Source organism: Sphaeramia orbicularis, chromosome 13 (assembly GCF_902148855.1).
Source record: "Sphaeramia orbicularis chromosome 13, fSphaOr1.1, whole genome shotgun sequence".
Classification (NCBI taxonomy): domain Eukaryota; kingdom Metazoa; phylum Chordata; class Actinopteri; order Kurtiformes; family Apogonidae; genus Sphaeramia; species Sphaeramia orbicularis.
Window position 1 is genome coordinate 2,130,250 of NC_043969.1, and position 18,787 is coordinate 2,149,036.

The 18,787-nt window shown below is 37.7% G+C and overlaps 1 protein-coding gene across 1 annotated transcript in view; it reads right to left on the reverse strand.

The window, feature by feature from the left end:
- brip1 (BRCA1 interacting helicase 1) overlaps nucleotides 1-15,758 on the reverse strand; it is a 62,194-nt gene extending 46,436 nt beyond the window's left edge. Inside the window, exons 1-6 of the mRNA XM_030152884.1 lie at nucleotides 15,507-15,758; nucleotides 15,137-15,259; nucleotides 13,145-13,256; nucleotides 10,627-10,842; nucleotides 9,230-9,375; nucleotides 8,027-8,164 (exon numbers count right to left, since the gene is read on the reverse strand). Coding sequence (XP_030008744.1) covers nucleotides 8,027-8,164; nucleotides 9,230-9,375; nucleotides 10,627-10,842; nucleotides 13,145-13,256; nucleotides 15,137-15,229 — 705 coding nt within the window. The 5' untranslated portion in view covers nucleotides 15,230-15,259; nucleotides 15,507-15,758. The remainder of the gene's footprint in view (nucleotides 1-8,026; nucleotides 8,165-9,229; nucleotides 9,376-10,626; nucleotides 10,843-13,144; nucleotides 13,257-15,136; nucleotides 15,260-15,506) is intronic.
- Nucleotides 15,759-18,787: the final 3,029 nt, after the last annotated feature.

Here is an 18,787-nt window from a genome sequence, read left to right on the forward strand (position 1 = left end):
CATAATTCTGTTATGCTACACAATTTGTATACATTTTCTACACCTTTTCTAGATGTGAATAAAGAGATTTAAGATTTAGTACAGTCACACAATTTTCAAGGAATCCTGCATCATGAACAGGGTGGCATAACTAACCTGTGAAACCTACGTAACCTATGTTATTTTAAAAAGAAAAGGATCCTTTGACTTGTATAAATTTCTGATTCCTAGTCTGGATTCTTCCTTCCTATTCTTTCAATCACTTGATCCCATAAACCATAATGAACTAATGTACGAACGTGAAAGGTCAGCTAATATGATTGCTGGACAGGTGTGGAATGGGTTTGTAAGCAATCCACAATTACTCTGATTCTGATAGTGAGATTGAGAGCATGTATGATAGCTTAAAGGTGCGGGAGACTTTCGTGACCAATTTTTCATCAAATCTGTAAAAGTCCACTCATATCCTCAGTATCACGAATCTGTAAGTCTTTCTGTCATTACTCACCTGAATCTCTTGCATTATGGTGAACAGTTTCTTTGTGCCATCCACCAGAAACAAACCATGTGTTTACAAACCGAGCCGGGAGGTAACTCGGGCATCTTCGGAATTTTGTCGTGACGTGCACTGTGGGAAATGGAGGTGTGCGCAGCCACCTGACAGTGGCAGCACAACTAAATGATATTTATATGGATGAAACAAACATGACGCAGAAACGGCTGAAACGGCTGGAGGAATATGCATAGAGGGAAGGGAGCTCCTGCCGTTTCCCCGTTGTGTCTGTAGCAGCTGCCGCTGTCAGGTGGCTGTGCAAGCCTCCGTTTCCCACAATGCACGTCCCAACAAAATTCCGAAGATACCCGAGTTACCTCCCAGCTCTGATTGTAAACACATGGTTTGTTTATGGTGGATGGCACTTCGAAATTGTTCACAGCAATGCAAGAGATTCAGCTGAGTAATCACAGAAAGACTAACAGATTCCTGATACTGAGGATATGACTGAGGTTTGACAGATTTGATGAAAAATTGGTCACAAAACTCTCCCGCACCTTTAAAGCAACACTACAGAACTTGTGGTTGCGGGGTCCCCCTAAAGTCAAGAAATGGTATTGTCTGTAATAACCGTTGTAAAATCTCTATCTCGGTAATACTCGCACATTTGTTGACAAGCCACTGATGCTGGCAAACTTCCTGAGGCAAGACAGAAGACATACTGATAGAAATTTGCTAGGGTCTTTCTCAGTGAGCCATCATTAAAATCACCCAATATAAAGTTCAGAGCCTCCGGTGAGCTATTCTGCAATTTCTGTACAGCATCAAATACAGCGCAGGAGGCAGAATTGGCATTTCCCTTTGCAAAGTGAAAGTGAAACTTAAGACACGATACTAATTCCTCTAAGTCTCCTGCTGTTGTGAAGCTACCTCCTGAAAATTTGCAAACTTTAATTTGAGGGGGCAGGACATTTTTTTTTTTTTTTTTTTTTAAACATTTGTTTTTTTTGTTTGTTTTTTCCCTGTAGAACCGGCCCCGGAAGGGAACTCCCAGGGTAGGTAAAATGGGTGCAACGTCCACCAACAAAAGTTCAGTGTCTGGTGTACAGACTTGTTCTCTGATAATAACAGAGCTGCAGTATCGTTCACTAACATACAGACACATTCCACCTCTCTGTGTTTTACCCTTTACTTCAGTATTGCGGTCCAATCGGAAGGGGGTCCCAAAGCCATCAATGGTGAGATGGGAGTTGTGGTCCTGTTCAGTGAGCCATGTCTCGGTGAAAGCCATATGACACAACAGTCTTTAAAATCCTTTTGGAAGCAAACGTTCCCCTGGAGCTCGTATCCTTTATTCCTTAAAAATGAACATGAAAGCTCAAAAGCCCGGATGACAAACTACTTATTGCAAGCGCCCATCAATTACGTGATGTATGCCATAAAGCAGTAAAATTATGTAGTTCTTTTTGTGTAGGGGTCCCGACCCGAACCCAGAAGTTACATAGTGCTAGTGCAGGAAAGACAGATGCTCTGAAGCGATGACAAAAGTGTAACTGAACCTATTGTGAGTTGCTGTACCACCAAAATGACCTTGAAAATATAGTTTGAAGGCTGAAAAAGTCCATTGTGTTGCTTTAATATCACTGTGTAAGTGTAAACACATGCAGTGTGTTCCATTTAAAAATCCTACATTTTGCTTTTTGGTGTATACATATCAAAATACTCCAGCCTCATCACACTTATCCTGTGCCTGAAGACGCTTTCAGAACAACTGTCTTGTAGACTCTTTTGACCAGGCATGGAGACGAATAAAGAATTTGTATCTGTACATAAGGTGTCCTGTCACTCTGCACCAGGTGACCTTTTCTGGCTCTGAAAGATGATAGGCCAGCATTGTGGCAGCTTAGAAAATCTAGCTGCTTCATAATTGGCAGTGGAGTGATGTGGTGGATCCTTTTTTCAACCGCTCACATATGAAGTGTAGCCGGCAACACTTCTGAAATTGATCCTGCTAATGTGTTGAGCTCTTTTAAGTGGCCTACACTTTGACCATTCAGTGGTTCACATAAATCATGCAGATTCTCAAATCCTGAATTTTGTAAATCTTGCAACTATAGTGTCATTGATGAATTTACCTATGTATCATTTAAACACAAATAGTTTTGGAACCTGACTGTTTTTCTTTTCTATTTCTTTTTTCAAATGTCTATCCTTTTGATTTTGGTCTTCATTTACAATTAACACAACTAGTTTCTGAGATAGTTTTCTAAAAGGGGGCACTATCTTATTTAATGTAACATAAGTAAAATCCACAGAGTAAGAAGATCAAAACAACATTTTAACCACGTGACAAAGCCATGCAATAAGTTTAATAAAATGGGATGCTGAATTTATTACATAGTACAGATCAATAAGAGAGATCTAGATGGTGACTGAGGCATCACACGCTCCCAAACTTTTTTATCAGGTTTGCAGGGTGTGGACTCTTTATGCTAAGTTGTATGACACTTTTTCCTGTAATGACTAAACATTTTCTATTTATAGATACGTTTGAAAGTGTCCATGTACACCCTGCTGCCTCTTTTATGTACTGTACCTTACATCCTTTCTCCAACATTTTTTAAGTCAGTCATTGGAATGTGTGATGTAGAACTGAGTGAGGTAGCACTGTTCCAAATGACATGAATCAGTAATTGCAAGAAATCGATTGAACAATGCCTCAACCATTACCACATTGTTGTGACAACATTAGTTGCTTATTAAGTGCCATCCCTTGACATTCTGGTTAAAAACTCTGTTACTACAGTGACCAATTTCATGTTTTGTGGGATACTAGGGAGTGACTGTATGATCCTTATAGTATTAACCATCTGGACATGTATATTCTGGGTCCCATGTATGAGATGAAGTAAGGATCTATCTATTTTTGTCCACAAAGTGAAAAAAACAGTCTATCCACAGGGGTCTGAGAGCTCTTACACTATCTGGTAAATGGACAGGTTTGTGCACACTGACTGCAATGTATTGTTCACTATAAAGTCCACTTGCTTGAGAATGGAAATTCCATAGTACTTTTTCAGCATGGTCTATCTGTGCAGGGGTTATTGAGTCCATTAGAAGAATGAAGATTGCTTCACTGAGGAGCAGGAAATGGCTGTAGTATAGATCCACAACAATACAACTGGCCTGACAAGATAGACCGACACTCAGATGTTTTAAAGAACATCTTGTGAGAAGAGACAGGAAGAGGGAATCTAATAAAAAAAAATAAAAAATAGGACCAATGGCCCTGTAGCTTACCGGCCAAATTAAAAGCTTTGGGAAATGTATCCAGATGCCATTTATTATCACCCGGTTATGTGTATTTATTATACTAGAGAAATAGCCCATGTTTTGGTCATATTCCAATCAGATCTGTAAAAATTCAAATTCCAACTTGATATCATTGACACTTACTGATTCAATCCACTTCCTACCTCTTATAATGAGGAAATTTTCAAAAGTTGCATCAAATCCACTATCAGATCCAGATCAAAATAATTTCAATCCCTTGTGTTGACATTATCATACAGAAGCTGTATACCAAGTTTGAAGTCGATCAGAACTGGAGTTTGGGAGAAAAAGATGATTGAAATTTTTTCCCCATAAGAGCCCATGTTAAATTTTCTGTAAGTTCCCGGATCCAGAAGAAGATCCTGATCAGCATGTGGAGATTATGTTTTAGTCATCTCCCCATCAGGGCTGGACTGGAGAAATTTACACTGGATATCATTTATATTTACTGAGTTATTGCATCGATCCACTTCCTATCTCTTATAATAGGGAAATTTTTCAAAGTGGCACCAAATCCAGAATCAGATCCAGATCCAAATAATTTCACTAACTTTTGTTAACATCATCATAAAGAAGCTGTATGCCAAGTTTGAAGTCAATAGGAATTGTAGTTTCGGAGAAGAAGACAATTGAAATTTTTGTAACGGACGACAGACGCCGCCGCCGGACGCCGCCGCCGGACGCCGCCGCCGGACGCCGCATGACGACAACAGCTTATGGCCTGTCAGCCAGTAAGCTAAAAATGGTGGTCTAATTTCTTTGATCTGCTTGTCTACTTCTATAAATGAACGCACCGTACTGAATGCACAACAGGAAAACTCAGTGGACTATCACAAAAACATCACTAGATGCTTTACTCCCAGTTGTACAGAATGGATGTAGTCTGTATGTGATCTAACCTGTACCCAAGACCAAATCATAGCTTAAAACAATGCCAGCTTCTAGCTCGCCCATTATCACCACCTACCCGGCCATTTTACCAGTCGCACTAATGGTGTGCATCCTCTCTGCCTACAAGCCATTCTCAATATTCCAACCGTCACCAACCACTGGCTCCAACCATGTCACAACAGCATCCCAATTTGTTGGATTTAGATCAACAATGGCAAACAAAAGTCCACTTGTAATACTTAGTGAAAGCTTTCTTTAAGCTTTGTACCATCCTAAAATACATAAAAAAGCATTCTACAGAAGAGAATTCCTCAAGCTCATCACACTTTTCAGAGAATGAATGAATGTATGAGCAGGAAAGTAGTATAAATTGCATGGTTAAGTTTTTGGTGCTAAAAATCAGAAATTATACAAAATGAAATGTTAGGTTTGGCATTCTGTCTTAGACTAATGTGTTTCTGCACCATTGCTGTGTATTGCCAATTAAAGAGTCAATTTCTTCCAGCATTTGAGAATTCTGTTGTTTTAAGACATTTGCATGTTGTGCCATTGTATCTCTATCATTACTTATTTTCTTTTCCAGTGGGGACTCAAATGAAAAACTGAATTGAGACGACTGAGAAGATATCTCCTTAAAGACACAAGTTTGACTCCAGACTATTCTTATGTCCCACCTATTTCTTCTAGTGAATTTTAGGAGAAACACTATGAGAAATATTTGAGATGAAATGGACACAAAAGTGAGACTGAAATGAGAATCTCATATTTGTCTCCTGAACGGTGAAAGAGCAAGCTTTGAGTGGTAAAATTTTCCTCTGGGCCATGTTCACAAAACAAAGGACATTACACTAAAATCAGATTTGCACATGTTCTCTGTTGACTGGCAAGATATTTTATTTCATAAAAATGTATTTCTCCTTTCCTCACAGACTAACACATTTATTGTTAATATTGTGTAACAACATAAATCACAATCTTGCCAAGCATGTTTACTCCTGAATCCTCTGCAAATTACCAGAATGACTGCACATAAGAATGAATGGTATGTGTTGTCACACAGAGCAACTTATGATGGGGATCAGAAGGTAGCACTTCTGATGACAGATGAGGAGCTCACATTACCCAGCAGCTCAGATTTTCCAAGCATGTTTGCCCATCAAATATTACAATGTGTGATGGAGTGCAGGCCAAAGAGCCCTAAGAGAGCCGTCTCTCAGAGTTAAGAGGGATAACGAGGCTTGAGCTCATGTGAAAAATAAACAGAGGTGCTGCAGGGCCCCAACACCAGTTCAGGTTACCTTTCTCCTCTGGAACAGTTACGCTCCACAGCCTGGGCCCTGGGCCTGATCACCTTACCTGCTACTGCCACATTAAATAGAGCCATCCAAATATCCTGCCCCAAGATGGCCAATAATTACTTATTCATTGGCAGGTGAGAGGAGGGGGTGTGGGTTGGGGCAGGGTAAAAGGGCCCGCTGATGAATACAGCCCCTTGTCAAAAGCTACAGCAGGAAACAGCTGACACAAGAGTATCCTTTTACACGGCTACCTCCTGAGATGCCAGGACAACAAGGTTTCAAGCCTGGCCCCACAGCCCAGAGCAGACACCCCTCAGAAAGGAATGCAGATAACTGGCAAAAGGGCCAAACGGGACACCAGCTCTGTTCAAACATATTCTTTGAGCACAGACAAATTCCACCGATGTTCATTCTTTGGTACCAATATAAACTCTAACCTTCAAACAGCATGCATAGTGCATAGTGACATAGGTATCTTATGAAGATGGCGTTTACTGGTTTGCTGTGCAGCACAGGTATGGTGGTGTACCATGTTTCCTCAGTGTGTACCAAGTGTACGCAGGAGCTAAAACCCTCTGGAACTGACAGAACAGAGGTCAGCAGTGTTACTGAACACCTCCGAATATTCACAGGTAGGCTTCTGTTGCTATTCTGCCTGCCAACACCTGAGAGATGGAAATCTCACACTCCAGGGGGCCAGTTAGAGGGCACAGAGGGGCCGCAGGCAGTGGATCGCTTGGGTATCACTGGCGCCTCTTGCTGGACGCCAATTTGCTCCTCATTCCACAGCTTTCGAAGGCTTGGAATTCATTCCAATAAGGGTGGGCTTCAATTGCCAATACCTCAGAAAACATGACACCCAACACCCCCTCCCTGCGATATGACCACACTGTGCAGGTAGGGGCCCTGCTGAATATCTGCCCTCCAAAGCACCTGTTTATCCCTCGGGCGCAGTAACCAGTGGGTGAACCCCATTCAATATTTATCCCCGTGGCTTTCACAGATCAGCGGCCCAAGCGAGGCAAACCCTCTTAATTAAAACTGGAGCTTGCTTCAAAGGGCCCCATTCAGGCCGTCAGTCAGCGCTCGTGGGACAAAAGAGACCGGGTCATGTAGCTGCAGGGAAACCAGAGACGGATGCGCTTTTTCGACTTCACTTTCCCTCCGCCTCTTTTTCCACCTCCCACCATCCGCAGCTCCAGATCCAAGACACACACCTGCGCCAGGTTTACACGTAGTTAGGAGAGGTTCACTAGTCCAGTGAGTGGGACTACAGCGTTCTGTACCTGAGCACAGTGCATGATTATGGGTAACCTTTTGCTGTATGGGGCCTGCACAGACTTCGGTAACGCTGATTATTCACCTCAACAGCATCTTGATACCTTTAAGAAAATGCTGTTACTTGATGTACCTGCTTTGGTTGCTTCTGACTGTATGAAATTGAATACCTTTTCTGAAACATAGCAAAAGTGACCAAAAGTAATAAATATCCTGGCCTTTATATTAATTCACAAGTTATCATGGTGACTGTAACGTTTAATTAAACAGCATAAATTTACTAAAATTAAATATACCAACAAAGCACATGCACAGAACATTCTGTTAGTGCTTAAACAACTTCAGTTTACTTATTTGATGTACAAATTATTCCTTTTACAAATTTACACAATAACCTGTATAAACAGTAAAAAGTGAGGTTTAATATTCAAACTTTCCTGAAAGTGCTCCTATTAGTCATTTCCTGATCTGATTAATTTTTTTTTTTTTTTAAAACTTGTATGGATTACAAATCTCAGGACAGTTCTTGCCATGTACTGTATGTACAAACTCATGCTCTGTTATAACACATGTAAAGTCTCTACATGTTTGCTTAAGTAATCAATTTCATCCACAGCCTTGTTCAATTTTGTGGAGTGTACCCCCACCTGGTGGTCACTGAATGGTGATAAAACCAGAGACCAGAGACTACAGTAACTTGCTGATATGTAAAATTCCTTAATACCAGTATATATCTCTATGTATGTGTACTCACACAGCATGATGACGGCAGACTGGCTGCTGGGCTGTTTGGCTGCGTGATCCAACTCTGATTAGCTGAAGGCTGATTTTCACACTCTGGTTCATCATCTATGAATATTACCCCCTTTTCCAGATGCTGCCTTTTGTGGCCCTGATGAACAAAGAAACAAACTGTACCTTACACACATTATTCTACACATCTGAACCTCAGATCAGCTTAAACTGGACAGCTTGCTGCATAGGAAGTCCTGTTATCTTAATAACATTTAGGAATGCATCTTAACTAACTTAACCAGAATGTTTTTATTTACTCTTTAGTGATGTTAGAGTTTACTACCAACACTAAATATGCAACAAGGTCTTGAAGGTCTACATATTTTCAAGAAGTTGCTTTAATTTGGAATTTGTTTTTAGCCAGCATTTGACTGCATGAAAGTTTTAAAATCTGAAAGAGAAAAGTAAAGTTATGTCTATAACTTTATAAATGTTACTGGACGACCCGCTCAGGAAGTAGAGCAGGTCGTCCTATAACAAGAGGATCGGCGGTTCAAATCCTGCTCTGTCCCAGTCATGTGCCATTGTGTCCTTGGGAAAGACACTTCACCCACCTTGCCTCCAGCGTCCTAACACTGGTGTATGAATGTGAATGAATGTGTAGTGGTGGCCAGTTAGGCCGCTAGCAGCCACATTTCCATCAGTCTGCCCCAGGGCAGCTGTGGATACAGATATAATTTACCACCACCAGCGTGTGAATGATGAGTGAATAAGTGATGAACTCGCTTTGAGTGCCAACAAAAACAATATATAAATCCAATCCATCATGTTATTATCATTAATAGTGGTAGTAGTAGGAGCAGTATTATTATTTATATTAGTATTATTTTAAATTCTTTAGTTGTCTGAATGTTTTTCTTTTTTGCCTGGACTAAATGTCCTCAGATGACATGTTTTACCAAAGTCTCTGAACTATGCAACAACTCAGTAGTGATTATTCCAACAGGAATTGCTCAGAGAAAAAAACATGTCAGTACAGTCAAGTCCATATTTCATAAACTGTTATCAAGTCCTCTGTTCTTCTTTATAATACAGCTATGTGGACTTGTCTTCAAGTAATATGGTGTATTGTATTATCAAACAATTAAAGAGTTACTTCATCATGATATGGGGAAAAATATAGTCTTTCATATAATCAGTTGTAAAAAGCTTCAAAAGGCACCTTGGGTTCAGCAGTGCGAATGCGTTTCCTGTCTGGCTGGAAGTCATCATCTTTCTCACTGTCAGTGAGGGGAGAAGAGCGGAACTTTTCAGACAGACGAGAGGCGATCGTTTGTTTCTTAGGTTGTGGCTCCTCTGGTGGTGACACTGAAAAACAGCATGCACAGTGTTTTACACACAGAGAATGACATTAACTCTGAAAAGACTTCAGCCGCCTCATCAGACTCTGCAAAGACAATGGAAGAGATCATCATGGCAATCTCCCTTCCATCAACGGTAACTGTCTCTGTGGTTTTAGACAAATGTACCACATAATTACAAACTAGTTATTTACTGAACATTCTGTACAGGGTGGGGAAGCAAAATTTACAATATTTTGAGGCAGGGATTGAAAGACAGTGTATGACCAATTAGTTTATTGAAAGTCATGAGAATTTATTTGCCACAAGAAAACTGACATAATAGAAAATGTTTTTATTCTATGTGTCCTCCTTCTTTCTCAATAACTGCCTTCACACGCTTCCTGAAACTTGTGCAAGTGTTCCTCAAATATTCGGGTGACAACTTCTCCCATTCCTCTTTAATAGTATCTTCCAGACTTTCTCGTAATGGTTTTGCTCATAGTCATTCTCTTCTTTCCATTATAAACAGTCTTATGGACACTCCAACTATTTCTGAAATCTCCTTTGGTGTGACGAGTGCATTCAGCAAATCACACACTCTTTGATGTTTGCTTTCCTGATTACTCATATGGGCAAAAGTTTCTGAAAAGGTATGGATAATAGTGTTAGGTATGATTATGACATCAGTTTATGTTTGGTTTCAAAACAGTTGACGTAGTGCCTGCTGAGAAAAAACAACTAAATGTTCATTGTAAATTTTGCTTCCCCACCCTGTAATGACTCACTCAGTGACTTCATGACTCAACCAAACTGGATATTTGAGATGTACAACTCCTCTGACTCACATGTTGAATGTCATCGTTGAGTCATTAGAACAAGTGACACCTTCAAAATACCCTTGTCCACAGTTGAATTAATATTTAACAAACAATTAAATTCTTAAATAAACGAATTTCAGCTCTGTCCTTTTAGGTCTGTCAATTATTGCCTGGGTCCTGCTGTTATTAAAGCTGCCAGACTGATATTTTGCAACTTACTAAATGTATTTAACTGTCAAAAATCACCTATTGGGAGATAGAAAGGACTATTCTAAGGTCCACTTACACACACTCTTGTTAATCTTGTCAATCTGCACTTACAGAGCAATTATATGTGACAACTATATGAATGAATATCAGTGAAACAGATTCCAGTGAAGGAACAAAGTAAAAATGATTTAAAGCCAGAGACTGTTTAAAACTACTGCAGACAAGTGGAAAGATGAAAAGACATTTACCATGTCCAGCGGCTGGGGGCGGAGCTCGCACTGCCCCTTTGCAGGGTGACACAGTGAGATCCACAACATCTGTTTGGACCGAGGCTGAAGCTGCGCTGGCTGAGCTGTGACACACACACTGACAAGGAGTGCTGGCATCTGACTTCTTAAAGTCTCCACTGCTTTTATCTGACTGGCTCTTGTCGTCCACCGAGTTTCCTCCTCCATGTAGTTTAACTGTTATACACAGTGACACACAGATATAACTACAAGTAAAATCAACAGTCAGATATAACTTAGGTAGCCTTACCAACTAAAATGTGGAACTAGATACCTTGTTGTGCCATGTACATTGGTTTATTAGCAGCATAGGTGGAAAAATCTAAATGGACATTCTCACCCCACTGTGTAGCTCCTTTCCTCCACAACTGCCCATTATCAGAACAATGATTCCTGTAACCTCCCATTGTCCTGTGGCGTTTTCTTTTTTAGATGGGAAGTAGTCATTAAGGAATACAATGATTCTCTGGCACTTTTTCCTGACACCTTACATTTTGCAAAAGGGGGGATTTTTCACTGTAACTAAATAAATGTCAGTATTTTAATATTCTCTGGACCATATCCAACTCCTCCAGGTAGGGATAAGTGGAATCTCAAGGTTTAAAGTAACACATTGTTAAGTGCCTTGAGTACCAGAACACCACAAAAACAGCTCTGTAGTACATCTGCTGTAGCGGCTATTTGTCATCAAAATTAAATCAGCTAAAAAGTGACTGAACTTAAGACTTTAACATAATTCAAATAACCATCGGATGTACCTTGGGTTTGTGGTTTACAGGCAAACAACAACCGAGGCCTTTTGTGCTGTCTCTCCTGCTCATCCTGTCTGTCTGTTTGTCTGACTGACTGTCTGATAAAAAACCATCGGCCCACCCAGGTGCATGGTGATCTCCCTTAGTGCTGCCTATTTATGCCCAGGTGCCCACGGTCTAAACCAATAAGAAAACATAAAACAAAAATGTGCTAAATACTAAAGAATGAAAGCAATAACCATGAAAATAAAAAAATATATATTCTAAATATTAAACAAACAAAAAGCAAACAAAAAATAAACAATTAGCCAAAAATACTAAATAAGTAAACAAAAAAGTAAATTAACTTTGAACAAAAAAAAAAAAACTAAATAGACAAATAGCTCCTACATCTGTTATTAGTAACTTGCAAATAAAAGCTCTTTTAAAAAGGTCAGGAACAGCTCATTATACTTATTATTTCATAACATTTTTATACCAGTGTTGTCTGCTGTTTTTTTGTTTAATTTTTTAATACATTCAGATCAATAATGCTATTTTTTTGTTATATTTATGAAATCATCTTCTTTCATATACTGCTGTCTTAAATTATTTATGGTAAGACAGTCTTTCTCAAATGAGGGTACGTGTACCCCCAAGGGTACTTGGAAGAAGCCCAGGGGGTACTTGAAATTGTTTTGGAAAAATACATTTAATAAGTCAACATGTACAGAATACAAAATAAATGAGAATTACTTCTGAATAATAAAACACAATAAATACATCCATATAATAAAATTGACACTCCTGACCTGATTTTATTTTAATAGTTTTAAAAGCTCTGAGCCGCTCCTAAGCTTAGGTAACATTTTAAGAACAATTCTACTTTATATTATTCAAGATGAGTTTATTTGAGGAATTAAATAACTATTTTTTGCTGATGAAAGGTTAATTTATTCATTAATGACCACTTCATTTATTTTTCTTATCAATGAAAGAGGGCATTTTTCAGTTTATTTTTCCACAAAATTTATTTATAAAGATTTGTTATTTTTAATATATTAAAGTTAAATATATGTTGTTTGTTTACAAACATTTGAAAATAAAAACAGACACTTTTGGCATAGGAACAAATTTTATCTAATTTTTTTCAATCAAAAATACTGAAGCGAGGGTTAGGGGTACTTGGCTAAAAAATACATATTTCAGGGGGTACTCCACTGTAAAAAGTTTGAGAACGACTGTGGTAAGATATATTATTTGGCCAAGTATTCCAAGCTCAATAAACAGACAGAAAAGAAACTTTTATGTTGTGCATCATCATTTAACCAAAACATATCACTAAATAGTTTTTGTCTATACTTCCCAGAGCTACACAGTTCTGACAATACAATAGTTGCTGTAATACTCTACCAACTGTGAGATTCATACAACTCATTTTTAGTGTTTTTCAAACAGTAACTTGTTAGGAACTTCTCTGAATGATGTGTGAACACAGTTGTGTAAAAATACACACATACACACAGAACACTGTAAATAGAACAGGCTACACGTCATTTGTAGATGAAGACTTCAGCACCAGGAAAACGAAATTTCATATAAATTACAACATGCTTTAACAAGATCATTTGTATTGTATGTATATTACTCAGTGTGACTTGGTTATACTGTACTGTCATGACCTGAATGAACAATATGAGTACACAAACATGAATGACATAAAAGTGCCTCAAAGCCAGTAGACTTACCAAACTGAGCCCGTTGCCATCCTAGAGCTGAGCAGAGCAAGGCCAAGCTCTTTCCACTTCCTGTGGGACTCTCCAGCAGGCAGTGCTGCCCATATTTCAGTCCTCGCACAATCTGTAAGAAAAGTACACACATAATCCATTTCAAATCCATGATTATACAGTTTGGAACAAAAGTGTGTGAGATGTCAACATTCATTTAATACTAAAATCATGTTTAGGATAAAGACAAAATTTCATAGCACAAACTTATCAGGTCCTACATCCGATGACCATAATGTGAGTTCTCATAATGTGCAAATAAATAAATTGTGTCGTTCAAAGTAATTGGTGTGACCATGGTTATAATGACTTAAACTTTATAAGATATAGACTGGAATGAAAGCTGAAATTTCGATTTTAAAAATATGATTCAATTTTTTTTAACCAGCCTGAGACAGCTTCCCTTCTGTAGAAATGTCTAAGAATGTTACATACTGTAACTATATATAACAGCTCTGGTGTAGCAAAAGCAACAGTCTTCAAAGCAATTGGTTAAGGCAGCAGCATCAGAGTCAGGGATGCTAGTAAACTGATCAAGAGCCCCAAGAATTACTCTACTTTGTTATTTAAACATTAACATGGTGAGGGAAAGAATGACAGTTTAAATAAACACAGTTCTACTACAGTAATTCAGATAAACATATTACCAGACATTGTTTTTAACAAACATGTGCAAAGATAAAGAAATCATAACATTATAATCCACAAGTAAATAGATGTTCAATGAAGTACTATTTCAACATAAATCACAGAAAGAACAGGGCTGACAGAACATGCATGTGCCTCCTCAGAAGAAAATAATGAAGAAAAAGCATGTTGAAGCTCTTTTGAAGATACTCAGATAAGACAAACATACCTTGCTCCATGAATGGGAGGAGAAAATTACTCAGGGTTAACTCAGGTCAGTTATCTCAGCCTCAGGTCAAAATTTGTTATGAATTAACTGTTGAAACAATGTTTAGATCTGTGCATCTGTATGGGTTTCATATTTCAATAGTCGTATATCAATTAGCAGTAAGTGTCTTTGTTAATTCTCATGTGTGGTTATCTATATAAGCAAGTGTATCAAAGTGTTAACTTTATTTCAAATATGCAACAAATCAAACAAAATAAGCCTACCTTAGTGCCTAGAAATAAAACAGATTTCAAGAAAACAACAAATAACGACTTCATTCGCATATTTAAAAAGGAGTGGGAGGAAGTGTAACTTATTTAATCCCTCCCCTTCTCCACACAACAGTCTATCATTTAGCTTCACCAAGCAATTTGGATCTTTTTGTATATTGTTAACCTTGTCATTTTCACAAAATGCACATACTGTACATACATATATACCCACCTACACTGACATACAAAAAATAAATATATGCATACATCCTTGAAGCCAACACAAAATGAATTTACAAATAAATAATTAAATAAAGTGAACAAAAACAGCAATTAAAAATAAAATATAAACAAACAAAAAACACCATAGTACTTTGACACCTTCTGTATATTTTTTTTCGGAGTCTAAATCATCGCTTTGTACCTCTTTTTAAATTGGCTGATGTTTATACATTCTTCGATCTGTTTCAAAATTTTACTCCACATACTGAAACACATATTGCCGTTCTCACTTTTAGGATTTGGAAATTAAGTTGTCCTCTTCATTCATAACCCCCTCCCCTATCTATGAATAATTTTTGAATATTTCCTGATAGTGATTTGTTTATTGCTTTAAATATCTGAGCTACCTGAAATTCAACGACATCTTTACAACTCATCAGTTTTGACTGTAAGAATAATGGGTTTGTGTGATGTCTGTACTCTGCCCCTTGAATGACCCGAACTGCTTTCTTTTGCAAAATCGTTAGAAGATGTTTTGTAGTCACGCGAATGTTGCCCAAATCCTCTGCACAGTATTGTAGATATGGAAAAACTAAACAGTGTAAAATAAGGAGTGATTCTCACTGAATTCATCATGGCTAGCTGGGATGGGTAAGCCTTGCAGGGAAAGTGGATCTTCACCCCTCCGATTGTATACTCTACGGAGGATGCAGCCATGTTTTTCGCTCACTGCTTCACCAAGAACTTGTTTTAAAAAGGAAGAAAATTAACATGAGGTTAGTGTCAAAACCCAACTGTAACGTGCCGTTTGAACATGTCACTACATGTCCTGTCTGATGTAAACAAATGAACGTTAGCTCGTTACTGCACCTGTTTCATTCAATGTCAAAAGTTGCAAATGAAACTGTAATAACACCATTCACTTTTGCCAGCAGTGTGTTATCTTTAACACATTTATTCGTTGCCATACACCATTTCTTTGTCTAAATTCTACCTGAGGCCGCGGATGTTTTTGCTTGGCAAGCTAAGTGGTTTCCTTGCTGTTGTAGCACTTAGCAAGAGTTTAGCAGTCCACCATGACTTGATATGACGGCTTCGTAGTAACAAATGCTAACCAAATGCCGTAGTTATGTCGATAACATTTGTCAGAACAAAACTACCGTGTGTTATAAGAAAAGAATACAGGAGACGCATTTAACTTCACTTGACCAGACCATTCCCGCTCTCAAAAATCAGAATAAGGCACTTGTACCAAGTTAGCTTCATTAGCCTCATTATAGCTAACACTTCCCAAGATTTCCAACAAAATAAAAGCTTTTCCTATAAAATGACATATAATTTGATATAATATTAAGAAGAAGCGCACGTTCTCTTGCTTCTTTCTTCTAACCGTCTAAAGCTCCTTAACTTTCACGGAATAAATGTTCGCTTATGTTTCTAATTTCTTACTTTTTTGAGTGTATCAATTTGTATGCTTTTATTGTGAATAGTTAAGGTCAGATGCATTTTGGACCTTGACGCTGATCAAACTCATCCCGGAACTGACGTCATTAAACATCCGCGTTGAGCTGCGCCTTCCACGAAAAGTGTGATTAATATGTTGAATTTATTATCTTATCATTTCAAAATTTCCGTCTTTTATTTTTCCTGATGTAGTTTCTATTAATTTCAGGACTATAAACAAAAGTAATCGGACTGATCCAAGAACAGAATAAACTTTTTTTTTTTTTTAAATTGGCACAAAGCAAATTTGCATAACAAGAATGGGAAAAATATTACAGAAGAGAAATATAGAAATACATTTGGAGAAGAACTGAATAAACTGTCACAGTGGTGGAAGAACTGTTCAAATGCCAATGTAATGTTATAGTAAATGCCGCCATGTGAAAATACTGCATTACAGGTTGCGTTGCATGTTCATCCATTTGCTTTATCCAGAAAACCACAAAATAAAATTATTAAAAATTTTTGCGACCAACAGTTCTAGGAATTATTGTTCTATTTCTATTGTAAATGGCACAGATTACCTCAGTAGTTGCCCTGTCAAAGTGCAATAAGGAATGTCACTTTTTTTTTAAATTACTCTATCATAGCATTGTAACCCTACACTGGATTGCTTTTTGATAATTTAAATGACTTTTAGTTGAGCAACAAATTCCTAAAAACCCTCAAACTATCCCACTAGCACATAAAAAATATTAACCATACCCATGTTGTTTTGTTTTGTTTTAGAACTATTTTACCTAAAAGCTCAGACAATTCTTTCTACGCTTTACCTTACTTTGTCAACATACTAGACCAAAAAATATACAAAATGACCTTATCTGATCTGGAAAAACATCCTTTTCATTACAATGAAACCCACAAACATGCTCAATGAAGTGTTTTGGAAGTTGAAAGAGTAAAACATAGGTTTCAAATATGAACATATAGGCTAAAGGTATCTATTTCTCTAACTTTTAATCATATCTCGAGGTTTACATGGTCTGTCAATATCAAACCAATCCCTTTTCTTTCATAATGCTTTGATCACCCTGAAGGGTCAAAGATCAGAGTTCAAGCATTTCTTAAGGCATCCACCACTAACTGAACAGAGGTGGCAAAAGTACTCACATTCTGTACTTAAGTAGAAGTACATAGAGCTCCATGATACACAGTGTCCAGTGACTGTAAGCTGTGGGAGAAGGCATGCATGTACAAGACATCAGTGTAATCCAAAACAGACAAAAATGTATCTGAAACCAGTCTCCTTCTTGATCTGAAAGAGAGACATGATTTTATTTGGAAGATAAAGCCAAGTTGTAGGTTTTGTTTTTTAACAAGCTGCTGAATATGAGCAGTAAAAGAAAGGGAGCTGTCAATTAAAATGCCTAGATATTTGTAGGTTGGGACAAGTTCTATCTGAGTTCCCTGAGTAGTGATAAGTGAAGGCAGGTTTGAAAGTTTGGACCTTGAATTTGAGAACATCATGACTTTTGTTTTATCTCAGTGGTTCCAACCTTTTTTGGCTTGTGAACCCATTTTAACATCACAAATTTCTGGCGACCCCAGACATTCAAAACGGAGACATGTTTTTGCTAAAATTAATTTGTTTTTGATCACGTAATAGTTTGCTATACTATGTTGCAAATAAACATTAATTTTAGAGGACATTTAGTCTATATAATATATATTATTATGGACAGAGGCAGTAAATCCAGGTGTAGATTACTGTGGAAATGGAAAATTTTATTTTCCTTGGTCAGGATATGTACAGTCAGTCCAGCTTTGATTTACAAGGAGGACAATTAATACTGAACAAACAAGAACTGAAACTATGAATTATGAAAGAGCTGCAGCATCTGAAACTGACCACAATGAACATTTGACACATAAACAGAACCACAGTGCTGCAGTTTCAGACTCACAGTTTGTCATGTCTGTTATGGATTGGGATTGTCTCTGTCAACTCACCATATATTTTTCATTGTTTTTTTTTTTTTTTTTTAATCAATTACTAGAAATTTCAGGCGACCCCTCGTGGGGTCCCGACTCCAAGGTTGAAAAACACTGCTTTAGAAAAAAAAAGAAAACTAATAAAAACTAACTGAATTAGAGAAAAAAAAAGTCAAAACTAAATAAAACTAAACTATAATGAAAAATAGGACCAATGGCCTTGTAGCTTAGCAGCCAAATTAAAAGCTTTGGGAAATCTATCCAATGCCATTTATTCTCACCCAGTTCTGTGTATTTATTCTATTACAGAAATAGCCCATGTTTTGGTCATATTGTGATCAGATCTGTAAAAAATGCAAATTCCAACTTGATATCACTGATACTGATTTATTGGATCAATCCACTTCCTATCTGTTATAATGGGAAAATGTTTCAAAGTCACACCAAATCCAGAATCAGATCCAGATGGAAATAATTTCAATACCTTGTGTTGACATCATCATAGAGAAGCTGTATACCAAGTTTGAAGTCAATCAGAACTGGAGTTTCGGAGAAGAAGACGATTGAAATGTTTTCCCCATAAGAGCCCATGTTAAATTTTGCATCAGTTCCAGATCCAGAAGAAGATCCTGATCAGCATGTGGACATTATGTTTTGGTCATCTCCCCATCAGGGCTGGACTGGAGACATTTACACTGGATATCATTTATATTTACTGAGTTATTGCATCCATCCACTTCCTATCTCTTATAATGGGGACATTTTTCAAAGTCACACCAAATCCAGAATCAGATCCAGATCCAAATAATTTCACTAACTTTTGTTGACATCATCATAAAG